General features: G+C 40.0%; 1 protein-coding gene across 7 annotated transcripts in view; it reads left to right on the forward strand.

Moving 5' to 3' along the window:
- The first annotated feature begins 3,011 nt into the window (after positions 1–3,011).
- Positions 3,012–15,534, forward strand: part of vps13d (vacuolar protein sorting 13 homolog D) — a 134,988-nt gene continuing 122,465 nt past the window's right edge. For 6 of the 7 annotated variants that reach the window (XM_039801938.1, XM_039801940.1, XM_039801939.1 and 3 more), the window contains exons 1-4: positions 3,012–3,492; positions 4,206–4,380; positions 4,896–4,973; positions 10,537–10,727. In XM_039801938.1, coding sequence (XP_039657872.1) covers positions 4,284–4,380; positions 4,896–4,973; positions 10,537–10,727 — 366 coding nt within the window. In that variant the 5' untranslated portion in view covers positions 3,012–3,492; positions 4,206–4,283. The remainder of the gene's footprint in view (positions 3,493–4,205; positions 4,381–4,895; positions 4,974–10,536; positions 10,728–15,534) is intronic. The other variant, XM_039801943.1, reaches the window with a different exon arrangement.

The raw sequence follows: 15,534 nt of genomic DNA on the forward strand, positions 1-15,534 counted from the left end.
TGTCCGGTCGGTTCGTTGTTAAGTCTTCGCCCTGTTACTTTGTATCCTCTGGTGTTTGTTCCTGCGTGTGTCAGTTTGCTCTGCCTGTGTTTAGCCCGTCAGTTTGTGCATTATCTTGTGAGTTTCCCAGTCTTCGTACTGCTGCCTTTTGTTGCATTAAATTCCTGAGTTCAAACCATCTCCTGCCTGCCTGCCTCAACCTGTGTTTGGGTCCTCTACCTTCCACGCCACACCACACTTTGTAACTTACTCAGTATTTCTGAGTGTAAAAATGTTTTTCTAATTAATGCAGTATTTCTGATGGAGTATGTGCTGATGGCGGAGGAATAAAAGTTTCAATATGTATGGATGGCCTACAACATCTACATATTTGTATTATTACAGCAAGTGAATGCAGAAAGTTAAGTTGGTCAAAATTCTGGTGCAAAATATTCGGCATTTAGTTTTCAGTGACAACATTCTGTGAGGACTGATTGTTTTTAATACTACTGTAGCTATATAGATAACATGCTATATTAATGGCAAAGAATATAGATCTGTACAGTATCTAACTAGGTTAGTCATTTCTCATTCACTCAAGCTAGATCATTGTTTACCATAGCCAACTAAAATATCCCTTAATCTTTAATCAAGTAAACGTAGCTAAAGTTAAGCAAGTAAAAGTCATTAACAACAACTTACAATTTCACTCTGTATCAGGTAAGAAATGTTTAGAGCCTCTGAACTTACATTTATGGATGCAATATTTAGCGAGTAGAAATAAAGATTAATAATGAAATATTTTCCTTCCTTGTCCATCTTAAGCTCCACCCCACCAAAGAAAACATCCTTAAAACAAAAAGAGAAATCCTTAACAAAATAGGTTTGGATAAATTCAAGGACATCTGACCAGAATTTTTCTGTGTAGGAACATTTCCAAAATAAATGGGCACACACTTTGCTGGGCAGAATCTATGAATTACTTTAAACATAACTTCTCTCACTTTATTAGTAAGCAGATATTTGAAAGGCAAAGACCAAATGTTTTTCCAAGGGGCATTCTCAATTAAACTGTTCCAATATGGGATTATATAAGGAATAGTAACAATATATTTTTGGTATAGTCCTAATTGTTTTATTTTTAGTCTGGCGCACCGCCAAAAAGCATAAACTGGGATGTATTAAGATAACTGTGTACCAGAGTTGGATTATTCAGATGAGAACTTCCCAGTGGAGAGTGAAATACTGTTCACACAAGCTTTCACCTAATGATAAATACATCAGGGCAATCTGGCTACCGCTATCAGCTAGAATAAATAGTTTTAGCTGTCGGATAAGTAGGACTATCTCAACTAAATATGAAGTATGGCATATAGCATCAAGCCTGGTTGGAACGAGCAGGTAGCAGAACTTCATGCCAAAGCTTGGTGTGCATTTAAAGCCTGGATAGAGTCTGGTAGAGATAGACAGGGCCCTTTATTTGAAGAGAAGAAATTAGCAAATGCAAATTTTAAATATGCACTTAGATTCATAAAAAGGAATGAGGACTTGATGAGGTCTGACACTTTGGCATGTAAGATGCATAATAGAAGTTATAATGACTTCTTGAAAGAGGTCAGAGCCATGAACAGTAGTAAAATGTCTTTACCCTCAAATATTGAGGGAGTCAGTGGCTCAGATGTAATCTACCAGATGTGGCGGTGGGAAATATTGATCATAATGAAAATCTGCAGTATTGGGATTAGATGACAATAAAGTGTGTGGTGCCGATAAAATAAAGGCTGAACATCTAAAATATGCAAGCAAGAAACTTATTCTTCTGTTTGCTATTCGTATGACAGGTTTCTTAGTTCATGGGACTCTGCCTGAAACTATCTTACCTGTATTATTAGTGCCCGTCATCAAAGACAAAGCTGGCACAATAAACAGTATGGACGGGTGGGGGGGGTATTGTATCAGAACCATTTTTTTGTTGGTAACAGAATTCGTCAGGGTGGTATTTTGTCACCTTTCCTTTTTAATGTGTATAGGGATGATTTGTCACAACAATTAAATAAATGCAATACAGGATGTATGATAGGCTATACCCTCATTAATCACCTTATGTATGCATATGATTTGGTAATAATTTGCCCATATAGTGCTGGGTTACAACAACTTTTGAAGGTTTGTTCTCAGTACGGTGTGGATTTCAATATTAAATATAATACAAATACGAGCAATACTATGATTGTTAGAAGTAAAGCAGACAAGAAATAAATATTTCCTGATTTCTTTTCATCTGGTACTGCCCTTTAAGTGTGTGATGAGATTAAATATCTTGGCCATGATATTGTTAATGATTTATCAGATGATAAGGACATCAACAGACAGTATATGCTCAGGCTAATGTGCTTGCACGTAAATTTGGCATGTGTTCTGCTAATGTTAAGGTAGCTTTATTCAAAGCATTCTGTACACCACTATATACTGCCCACTTATGTCGGTCCTATAGAAAAAAGAACATGCAGAGACTGAATGTAGTGTATATGACAGCATGAGACTGCTTCTAAAACAACCAAGATGGTGCAGTGCTAGTCAAATGTTTTTTTAGTGTTGGTGTGCCTACTTGTTCTGCCCTAATAAGAAACCTTATTTATGGATACATGTGTAGAATGTCTGTCTCTGAAAGCACACAATGATTTTAGCTCTGTCAGGTATATATCTAGACTATGGAGACATTGGCGCTCCTGTTTGTATATTACAGGTGAATGTTGTTGACCTTTTATGAATGAATATGAATTTACTGCGTATTTATTGCTATGTTTGTAAATAATATAATGTACTATGGACCTTCCATTTGTGTCCTGAATAAAGTCATTATTATTATTATAAACATAATGCAACCCTGTTTTAAGTTTTGTAAATATCAATGATACATTACAGTGCATTGTTTTAAGCTGGTGCAGTACTTTGCACCGGGGAAACCAAAAATTACCGTTTCAGCGGTTTGACTTGAACGCCACACGATGGAACGGTTTGTTTTCGTCACATGACAGGAAGTAGCTAGCTACGTGTTGGACGCTCGCTCTACGCTTTTAGGAAGTGTCTAAGACACACAACTCTGAAGCTTTGAAATACCACAATATCAATTTATTGGAGAATTAAGTGTGTTCTCAATTAAAATGCACGCGGTTCGTGTATTTTTTTGGTCGGATTTATCGCCAGTTGTCTGTTTTTGGCTGTAGATAATCAACCGTCGGCAGCTAGTTTTAGCAAAGTGGCTAACGTTAAGTAGGATCACAACCTTGCCCTGTCCGTCACCACAAACACGCTGTCTGCTGATGGAAACAGCTTTTCAATAAACCTGTCAACGTTAGTTAATGTCGGAACGGTGGCTGGCAGTCCGCAGTGTGCACTTCATGTCCCTGTAGACATGTCCTGAGTGGGTTTGGACACGACATGATGACCACCTCCTGGCAGGGGACTTTGGCTGGCATGATGCAGAGCTAACGTTCCAACGGTCGTCTGGCGGTGAGTCACAAACATTAGCTACTTTAACGTTAGCTGGAACGTTAGTAAGGTCATGATACGATGCTGCTTGGATGCTAGCTTTAGTTGAATATCCTAAAGTTACTGTCACTCTAACTAACTATAATGCTGTCATGGAGACACTAGCTACGTCAGAAAGCTTCAGTCTGGTGTCGGCCGCCAAATTGTTGCTAATTAAATTAGCCTAGTTGTCTAGCTCAAAAGTAAGAATACCAGTTATCCCTAAACATTAGCTAGCGTTACACTTCGTTAAAAGACTTCACACAGACTAAAATAGCGTGGACAAAGACATGCAACTCCCTAATAGAACTAGCTAGACTTGAGTGGTCTTTGGTGTCCTCAGTCAGTATCAGGAAAGACAATACTCCCATAGTCATATCACAAGAAAGCCCTGTTGGTCAGTGTTAACTTCGCTTCGCTTTTATTAGGCACGTGCCTCATGCCTTGTATGATGAAATGTATCGACAGACTAACAATTGAGTCACACTGTAGCATGTACAGTACCTACTTGTAGCTATGAATAAAGTCACTTTTTAAAATGCTTGATTTTAGAATGGACTTTGATGTGAATGATGGCTTCCCCATACAGGAGAACAGAATGTATAGCCTAAAAAAGACAGTTCAGATCAACTTAACATTTATGGAAACCACTATATATCTACAGATTAATAAAATGTATGTCCGGTGTTTATTAGACATTGAACTTGTCCCCTGTGACGTCTACAAGCGAGAGGCTGGTGCTTTACCCGCCTCAGCATCCCTGAGCCAGCAGGATGTTGGAGGGCCTTGTTGCCTGGGTGCTAAACACATACCTGGGGAAATATGTCAGCAACCTGAACACAGATCAGCTCTCCATCGCCCTTCTGAAAGGTAATTACATATGCTTCTATCTTTTGGTTTCTATTTGCGAAGCATGCTGCAGTGTTCCAGATGTTTGAAGGCGTTTTCCTCTCCGTCCTCCTCCATCTCCTCTGTCTTAAATCAGCTTGCATAGACTCAACACTGAAAACGTTTTTGCTTAACTCTATTGAGATATACTTATAAAGCTGCTTCCAAATGATCATACAGTTGAATCACCAGCTTTCTAAAACCGTTTAACACAAACTGAACCATAGAACCATCATGAAGGGAGGTTTTATTGGATTACACTGCATTAGTTTCAGCTAAGTGGAGCGTAAAAACAGACCACTAAGTATATGTTAAGGTAGGATGTGTGTTCAAACATTTAAAAGCAGTGGTGTGAGCCTTTACATTGGACAATCCTCCGCTCACTGTGCATTGAACCGTTTTTACAACTTTAATTGAAATCTTGAACAGCTGTTGGAAAGGGGAGACAGCCTAAGCTTGGCAGAGACAGCGTTTGTCTGTTTCCTTCCATTCCTCAGGTGCAGTGGAGCTGGAGAACCTCCCTTTGAGGAAAGATGCCCTCCGAGAGTTTGACCTACCGTTTGAAGTTAAAGCAGGTGAGACACACTAACTGATGACCTCACAAAGTTTAAACACAACTAACAAGTTACTCCTATTTTCCACCGGGTGCTGCGTCCCACAAGCGTGCGTGAAGCGGCTCTCCGCCCTGCTAAAGATATGCGCCAGGTCAATTTTTATGCGAGCCCTGGGGGTGTTTAGACAGCAGGCAGGAAGTAAAACAGGAGAGCATTCAGTCAATTTACCAAAAGACACCCCCCAATATCGTATAGGTCTCCTCTACAAAACCATGGAGATTGGGGGTGGAAAAACATAATATGACATCACAGATCCTTTTTATCAGGACAACGCCAGAAAAGAGAAGACATAGAGTTTAATTACAGGAGTGCTTGGAGGGGAAGGTAGATACTAGCTAATAAACACAGGATTGTTCTCTAAAGTTCTTGTAGAGACAATATAATCTAAGAGTCAGGCAGACCCTCCGCTTCTGAGACACTTCCGGTGTGGTATTGCGCGTGGTGGATGGAACAAAAACGCGGGGCAGCCGGAACGCAGCACAGACAGGCCTGGTGGGAAATCTACTGTACGTCAGTGTGATTTTATTTTTTATTTTTTTTCTTCTGGCAGCTGATGGAGTCATTATGGCTGGTACATGGCCATCACACAAATGTCATTATCTTAACTAGGTCCACTTTCAAGTTCTTGACACTATACATTACCTATGTTTTACATTGTGCCTGAGAATAGAAGATATTCAAAAAATGTTTGGTGAATAAAGCAAGGTATGTTGGAGCGGAGTTGTGCAACAGGTTTAATTTTGATGGACCAATCTCAACAAAATGTCTACTTTTTTAAATGATATTGTCGTAAAAGGTCAGTTCATGCAAATCCTACAGATGAGCGACAAATTAAAGTAAGTAAGTAAAATATATTTTACTTACATATATAGTGCTTTTCACAGATAAAAATCAAAGAGTGCTTTACATAAAGCATACATATATACATATACACATATATACAGCAGAGCGTATTGGAGGAGGCATAGCGTTCCAGAGTCTCGGTGCTACGGACTCACAAGAAGTCGGGTGTGAGGGACGGTCAGGAGATTGGACATATTGGACCATAGGGGGCGTGCTGATAAATAAGGTTGTATGTTACTGTGAGATGTTTAAAGTGAATCCTATATTTCTCAGATGGAAAAACAAGATTGGGTTAGCTGCTTTACATGGAAAGGACAAACCAATATGCAGAATGGTAGAAAGGTACTGTTTCACAAGCCTCTACCTGAGGTATGAAGACAGAATAGAAAAGAAAATCTCATCTTTTACTCTTTGTTTCACTTTTAGTAGCTTGATTGCAAGTTTCTCCTGGAGGCCGTCATTAAAACAAACTGAATCAGGATTTTCCTGTCTGGTGACATGTGCTCTAATGTACAGTATGAGGGAGGAGCAGCATTCTTTATCATAACTGCCTTCTCTCACTGCTGAAATGAAAAGAGTCTCAGGGAGTTTTGAGTGGTGTTGATAGAGGGAAAGTCAGGGAGAAACATTTTTAATTTTTTATTTAACCAGGTTAGTCTCATTGAGATATAAAATCTCTTTTTCAAGAGAGACCTGGCCAAGATAGCAGAACAAGTTAGTTACATAAAACAACAATTTACAATCACAAAAGAGGCAAAGACATCTCAAGTGCATTTCAATTTAATAAAAGTACCATTAGTTAAAACATTTACACGTGTGGATGGACTCATGTTCTATGGTTTTAACATAACCTTTAAAATCGTAAACATGAGTTCTAGAAAGACCCAGAAAAATTTAGGAGCACATAAAATGTGTTAGGGGCAATGAAAATGTATTAAATAATGTGTTTTTCTTTAATAAAAGGAATACCAGGAGACATTTACAAGCAAAGTGATTTCATTTATTTGAACAGAAAAAGTATAGCCTACTAGGTTTTTAATTATTTCTGCTTAAAACATTTAATAATAATTTCAATTATTTGCACTTTAAACTGCTTTAAATTGTATATGGTTCAAGGTTGATTTATTGTCAGTGTACAAAAAATGTCACACTGAAACTAGACGGACTCCTGGAGAATTCAATCCAGTCAGCTAGAGTGACACTTGCATGTAGGATTAAATGGTACTTTCAAAGACAGTATTAAATCTGGGCAGTTTTGGGATGGCTAAAAAAGTGTCTGTTTGCTTGGAAAATTCCACTACTATAGGGTGGGCTAAACAACCCCACAATTGCTTTAAATAAAAGTATACCTTTTGATGTATGTTTTTAAATTTGATCTTCAGTTGCTGCCATGTGCGTTTTGTGCCTGTTGGGTTTGACCTGAACAAAAGACACGCACATACACACAAATGTTGAATAAGTTAAATACTCGACATTCTACTTCAATTCTTTTTTAAATTAATACTCACACATTGACTTGGGCAGTGTTCTTCCAGGCCAGCTCATTTTCTTTTGCTCTTGCAACTGTATTGCTCTTTTTCTTAAATATATGTTCATATTCCGCATAAGCATTTATTAATATTTTTAACTCCACTACAGCTTTTCTGTCCTGTTGCCATGATGGGTCATGTTATCTGTATTCCATTGATGAGGGCTTTTTATATGCTTGTGCATGCCCTTTACCCAGGGTTAACTTAAGTGATACAGTGGGGAGAAGAAGTATTTGATACACTGCTGATTTTGCAGGTTTTCCTACTTACAAAGCATGTAGAGGTCTGTAATTTTTATCATAGGTACACTTCAACTGTGAGTGACAGAATTGAAAACAAAAATCCAGAAAATCACATTTGTATGATTTTTAAATAATTAATTTGCATTTTATTGCATGACATAAGTATTTGATCACCTACCAACCAGTAAGAATTACGGCTCTCACAGACCTGTTAGTTTTTCTTTAAGAAGCCCTCCTGTTCTCCACTCATTACCTGTATTAACTGCACCTGTTTGAACTCGTTACCTGTATAAAAGACACCTATCCACACACTCAATCAAACAAACAGACTCCAACCTTTCCACAATGGCCAAGACCAGAGAGCTCTGTAAGGACATCGGGGATAAAATTGTAGACCTGCACAAGGCTGGGATGGCTACAGGACAATAGGCAAGCAGCTTGGCGAGAAGGCAACAACTGTTGGCGCAATTATTAGAAAATGGAAGAAGTTCAAGATGATGGTCAATCTCCCTCGGTCTGGGGATCCATGCAAGATCTCACATCGTGGGGCATCAATGATCATGAGGAAGGTGAGGGATCAGCCCAGAACTACAGAAGAAGAAGGATGAGTACAACCCCAAGAACACCATCCCTACCGTGAAGCATGGAGGTGGAAACAAAATTCTTTGGGGATGCTTTTCTGCAAAGGGGACAGGACAACTGCACCGTATTGAGGGGAGGATGGATGGGGCCATGTATCTTGAGATCTTGGCCAACAACCTCCTTCCCTCAGTAAGATTGATTTATTCAGCATTGGTCGCAGCATGACGAACGTCCGACAGCATCACAACGAACACACACAGCCAGGGCAACTAAGGAGTGGCTCCGTAAGAAGCATCTCAAAGTCCTGGAGTGGCCTAGCCAGTCTCCAGACCAGAACCCAATAGAAAATCTTTGGAGGGAGCTGAAAGTCTGTATTGCCCAGTGACAGCCCCGAAACCTGAAGGATCTGGAGAAGGTCTGTATGGAGGAGTGGGCCAAAATCCCTGCTGCAGTGTGTGCAAACCTGGTCAAGAACTACAGGAAACGTATGATGTCTGTAATTGCAAACGAAGGTTTCTGTACCAAATATTAAGTTCTGCTTTTCTGATGTATCGAATACTTATGTCATGCAATAAAATGCAAATGAATTACTTAAAAATCATACAATGCGATTTTCTGGATTTTTGTTTGAGATTCCGTCACTTACAGTTGAAGAGTACCTATGATAAAAATTACAGACTTCTACATGCTTTGTAAGTGGGAAAACCTGCAAAATCGGCAGTGTATCAAATACTTGTTCTCCCCACTGTAGATGATTGACCTAATTCTTATCACCTGTTCTGAAACCGGAAACTTGTCAATACAGAGTTCAGGTTTGAACTCAGAGTTAAACCGACTTTCTGAAATACCCCTGAAGTGACATATTCTGGTAATTTTTTTATTTAATACAATAAATGTATGGCATATTGGACCTTTTAATTATTTCAGAAATTGAGTTTCAGTTTGTATGGTAGAAAAACAGTTGTGAATAAAGTGGTAACACGCTTTGGTATATAAGGGGAGACGCTAAAGCATTTATTGCTTTATTTCAAACAGGGATAAGATAGTGTAAGACAATACATGTATTGCATCAGATATAGCACAATGCTAATTTGCTAATGTTGTCTCTCAGCGTGTATAAAGTGCACATATATATATATATATAGAAAAATATAATTCCACATAATAAGTGCACCTGTATGACAGACCAGCGTGTAAACATTCAGAGAGGCATGATCAGACTTAATAACAACATTACTCTTTTAACATTAGTTTTAAACAGACTAAAACTAATACACTAGTATTTGTGGGGAGAGCACTCGTTGTTGAGCAATGTTTTATATAACGGTCTCCCCTTGTGGATTATTTTCTTTTTATTATTTCATCATGAGCTGTTAGAATAAATTGTTTAAGGGTTAGGAGGGCTACACCATACAGTATCTTATAAAGTAAAGAAACATTGGTCATAAAAAACTATTATATTGTATTTTTCATTTGCAATAATGGTATGAGTTTGTTTCTTTTTTTTTTCCAGTGCAACCCTTGTGTGGTTCTTTGGGTCACCGGGACCCGAAGGACCACACAAGGATGATGTACTTCCATTTATTTTGTTGAGAGTTGCTCTCTAAACCCTGTCTCTTGTAAAGTAAGTAAGTAAAGTTTTTTTCCTAGCACATTTAAACACCGTTTAAGCTGACCAAAATGCTGTACAAACGAGCACCAAGGTGCTGCATTAAACTTTGTTTTGTCCTTCGGGTCACCGGGACCCGAAGGACCACACAAGGGTTAAGAGCTTGTTTGAAGGTTCAGTCTGGGTTAGCATACTGCATGATAAATCCATTTAACAGCTTAAGTTTGGGAACTTCATTGCTTTGAGCACATGGTGACAGTCAAAGGGCACTAAGATGAATAGATCCACATTATGGATCATCACCCTCAGATGCTGCAAAGACATTTTACTCTTTCTTTTATATATTGCTTTGTACTCAGTAGTGTCTTAGAGTAGACCATCTCCAGAATGTAATGCACGCTGTCTGTTAAAAATGGTAAGTCTCAAGAACAGGCTGAGCTGTTTTTTGTTACCAGGCATTTAGCTGTTGTCACGGCTCATTAGTGCTCCAATGAATGACAAGGAGCATGGTTTGCCAGGCTATAACTCATTGAGATATTTAAATGCCAATACAACACTTCCAGCACATAATTTAAAAAGATTATCCTAAACATCTGCGGAAGCTTTACAAATGGCCTCATATTTGGTGCTGAAAAAACAGATTTGCATGTTGTTTGAACAGAAATGAGCAGGCTATGTTTCCTCTTGTGTGATCCATGCATTATGATGTCTTTCACCAGGTTTCATTGGAAAGATTACTCTCCAGATCCCTTTCTACCGACCTCACAGTGACCCATGGGTCATCTCCATGTCCCAGCTCAACCTGATCATCGGCCCCGCCCAGCTTCTAGACTATGATGGAGAGAAGGAGAGAGAGGAGGAGAAAGAGCGCAAAACACGCCTCCTCAAGGCTCTCGAAGACAAATTCAAAGTAGGTGGATCAACACTACAGATTATAAATTGTGCTTTTTGTATGGAAAGGATACAAAAATTAAAAAACATTCATCAAGCAATTTCAGTTTTCATTTCAGCCTCAGAGTGACACTAGAGTAGCTACACTCTTGTGTATAATATTATAGCACACATCCTCTACACCAGCCTCTCTCACCTGGAAATGAAGGGAACCTATGTGAGATTGCTGTTCACTGACTACAGTTCAGCCTTTAACACTGTAGATCCACCGGGCTCGTCACAAAGCTCAAGGACCTGGGATTAAACACCTCACTGTGCATGTGGATCCTTGACTTCCTGACAGGCAGAGCCAGCTGGTAAGGGTGGGTGGACACACCTCTTCCACCCTCATCCTTAAAGGAACACGCCGACTTATTGGGAATTTAGCTTATTCACCGTAACCCCCAGAGTAAGACAAGTCGATACATACCCTTCTCATCTCCGTGCGTGCTGTAAAGCTGTCTGACGGCTCCAGCGGCATCAGGCCAGCAGAACATGCAGGTGAATGGTTCCAGCAATCCTACTGCTCCGAATAAGTGACAAAATAACGCCAACATGTTCCTATTTACATGTTGTGATTTGTAGAGTCACAGTGTGTACAAAAAAACAACGTAACATGAGACACAGCCATCTTCTAACCGTAAACAAACCGGGAACTATATTCACAGGCGGAAGAATATAGTGCTTGGGCGGAGTGATATGCTTGCAGCAAGCCTGTCTGAGAATATAGTTCCCGGTTTGTTTACGGATAGAAGACGGCTTTGTCTCATGTTACGTTGTTTTTTGTACACGCTGTGACTCTACAAATCACAACATATAAACAGAAACATGTTGGCGTTATCTTGTCACTTTTGTCACAATTTGGAGCAGTAGGATTACTGGAACCATTCACCTGCAGGATCTGGGCTAGGTTAAGCTAATGCTGGAGCCGTCAGACAGCGTTACAGCACGCACGGAGATGAGAAGGGTATGTATCGACTTGTCTTACTCTGGGGGTTACGGTGAATAAGCTAAATTCCCAATAAGTCGGCGTGTTCCTTTAACACCAGAACACCCCAGGGCTGTTCCTACTTAGCCAGAATGGAATGATCCTCTGTTTCATAAACCAAATGTTCCACCTCTGTGACAATGGGACAGTGAGATTGGCAGTCAAGTCCTTAGGGTCACCCCTAATTGGTTGATTTTTTTTGTACTGCATGTCACTCTACACCAGGGGTCATCAACTACATTATTCCAAGGGCCAGAATTTTTCTAAGCTGACACTCCAGGGTCCAGATTTTCAAATAAAGAAAAACCAATAAAAGAGCTTGAAGTGAAAAGTTGACATGGAAAACCGCAGCTTTAATGAAGAATGGGCTGATAAGTAGGCTACACATTCGTTTAGTCGTCATTCACTTGCATATTAGTAGCCACATGGATTTGTTTTGGTCTTATAATATATCCATGGATTTACCACTCCAGCGGAGAGGATGGTTTGTTGCCAGCAGCTAAGTTTACAAGAATTTGTCAAAATTTCAAGATTCCTGGCAAACTAAGATAAACGGACTACAAACCCACATCTTTCATTTTAGCTTGTTTGTAAAAATTCACTAGGCTATTTGCAGAGTAGCGCGCTGTGTTTGTGTAAAACGGCTGAATGGACGAAAGTGGACTGTGCAGACAGAGCAGATTGAAATATCACTTTCTACATGTTTATGCCTGTAGACTGGTAAGTAGGTATTGATAAGTATTGACTTTTTTTTGTTGAAGGTTTTATTGTACTTACAGTAACGAGTGTAGTGTTAGTTGCGCCAGCGGCTGTTGATAATCGTCCCAGTTAGGTAGGCCTACATGTGCTGCGTGTTGTAACGCACACACCTCTTGGCTCTGCTGTGTGTGTGTGGAGCGCGGGCATCGCTGTTCGGAATCCCATCTATCTTCCAAAATGCAACACTTGTATCCAAATGAATTGTGCTTGAAGCTGAATGGCATTTTGTCTGGTTTAGACTACCTGGGTGTTGTCCAGTTTGACTTAGATCAACAATACCGAAACTAATCGGCATGTGAATAGAGATGCAAATACAGGGGCTGGGTTTGTGATCTCCCAGTGGAACGTTACCTGCTGTAAATGCTCGAAATGCTAAATACCAGAACACATTTTTTCCTCTTCACATTTTCTGAATTCATGATTATTCTGCATTCGCTGCTTTACAGCAATGCAATTGAGGTTTTGTTTCTAAACCAATCAAAATATGCTTTTGATTTTGACATCGAAATCAAGAGCATGATTCCCCCAGCAGTGGCGGGCTGTGTATTTTACACCTGGGCCTTCAGTACTATCCTACAGCAATTAAACCACCTTTGAATAACCTAAACATCAACCATGACACTAGGACATTATCATGTGGAATAGAGAGATTTAACACAAGGTTCAACACCGAGAGAGTTTCAATACACTATTGCAGAGACATGAATACACGGTAACTGAAGCCATCACTTTCACGCAGTATGGCATGATGCTGCATCACATATTGTCCAAATTAATATAATTACCAAAGAAACCCGAAACAAACCCACAACAACCGGTCATTTTTACTCTTACGACGACCACAAAGCGATCGAAAAACACAAATAACACAATTAGAAATCAACAGGCCTCCCCACAAATTCCAGCCAAGCTGCTGGGGCTCAACACACATGCCACCACACACACACACAAAGGCACAGCAGCCACTGACACTGCTCAACCCTTAATACCAGCAGCAACTATCTAAAGCAAGCAGTAATAGCTAGCAAAATCATTTGACTAAAATGCAGAACAATCCATTTAACTTCCAAAAGCTGCTCATGATTTGATGAAAAAATACATCCTCCTTTCTTTCATTACCTTTACATCTAAAACTCTAAACGAACTTGAACGTTACTGCTACGGTTATGTGATGCTAGCTAGTTTAGCTTCTCGGTTTACTAACTGGTCCAAAAAATGCCGACCTAGATGGCTAGCTGTCAAAGAATACGCCCAACAGGGCAAACTCGAAATTTGATTGGCTAAAGAATATGACAATCAACAACATTGTCTCCTGTTTGCTTAAACAGCAGAGAGATTCACTCGAAATTCTGAAGGCCTCAGAATAGATTGTTCACCTGGAGACAGCACTGGGGGGAATCTGATTGGATAAAAGCTCTAATTTATGAAATGCAATGGAAGCCGCAAAACCGAGGGAGAGAGTAGCAATGAAATTACGGTAATAGACTCATGGGAACGGACTTTGTAGAATATATATATATATATATAATATAATATAATTTTCTGATTGGCCAGCAGAGAAGGCCTTGCTGGCCCTGATGGCCAACCTCTGTCCCCCATTTTTTTTTCCTTCCACACCCGCGCACGTCCAAAGAAAACAGACAAACAGCAAGGGAAAGCATGTGGCCTCCAACAGGACTCCATGTTGCCTTTGGGTGCACCTAGTTAATGGTGCATTCAGTTGTGCCTTGTGAACTCTGAAAAACTCAAACTGTTGTTGTAAATTACCCTTCTGCCATCCAGTGGCTCTTATTGTGGCATTGCTGTCCCTGTTGAATTTTTTTATTTTTTTTATTTAATGAATAGAATTGTGACCTTAAAGTCAAAATTGAATCGTGACCCCTATCCTGAACTATTGTTTCTATTGTGTTCTCACGATGAAAGCACAGGTATCAGGTTGTTCTCGTAGCAGAAGAAATCAGAATCAGAAATCAGAAAGGGTTTTTTATTGCCAAGTACGTTTTTTAACACATACAAGGAATTTGTTTTGGTGTTGTTGGTGCACATCACACATTCTCTAAATGGAAAATTAAACAATATAAGTATAGGTATAAACAATATAAGTATAAGTATATGTACTCAGTATGTATTAAATTAAAAATAAAGATAGAAATAAAAATTTTAAAAATAAAATAATAAAATAATAAAATAATAAAATAATAAAATAATAAAATAATAAAATAATAAAATAAATAAATAAAGAGCAAAGAGCATTACAGCAGAGAGAGCACAGTGGCATGAAGAGTCAGGTGGAGAGTCAGGGTGGTTTCCGGGCCTTGTTAATAAGGCTAGTGGCGGAGGGGAAAAAGCTGTTCATGTGACGTGAGGTTTTGGTCCTGATGGACCTCAGCCTCCTGCCAGAGGGGAGTGGCTCAAAGAGTTTGTGTCCGGGGTGGGAGGGGTCAGCCACAATCTTTCCAGCACGCTTCAGAGTCCTGGTGGCGTAAAGGTCCTGGAGCGGCGGCAGATTGCAGCCAATCACCTTCTCTGCAGACCGAATGACACGCTGCAGTCTGCCCTTGTCCTTGGCAGTGGCAGCAGCGTACCAGATGGTGATGGAGGATGTGAGGATGGACTCAATGATGGCTGTGTAGAAGTGCACCATCATTGTCTTTGGCAGGTTGAATTTCTTCAGCTGCCGCAGGAAGTACATCCTCTGTTGTGCTTTCTTGACGAGGGAGCTCCCACTTGAGGTCTTGGGAGATTGTAGTTCCCAGGAAGCGGAAAGACTCCACAGTGTCAATTGTGGAGCCACAGAGGGTGATGGGGGCAGGTGGGGCTGGGTTCTTCCTGAAGTCCACAACCATCTCCACTGTCTTTAGAGCGTTGAGATCTAGATTGTTTTGGTTGCACCACTTCACCAGGTGGTCAGCCTCCGACCTGTAGGCGGACTCGTCTCCATCAGAGATGAGTCCGATGAGGGAGGTGTCGTCCGCGAACTTCAGAAGCTTGACGGACTTGTGACTGGAGGTGCAGTTGTTGTTGTACAGGGAGAAGAGCA

Source organism: Perca fluviatilis, chromosome 5 (assembly GCF_010015445.1).
Source record: "Perca fluviatilis chromosome 5, GENO_Pfluv_1.0, whole genome shotgun sequence".
Taxonomy (NCBI): domain Eukaryota; kingdom Metazoa; phylum Chordata; class Actinopteri; order Perciformes; family Percidae; genus Perca; species Perca fluviatilis.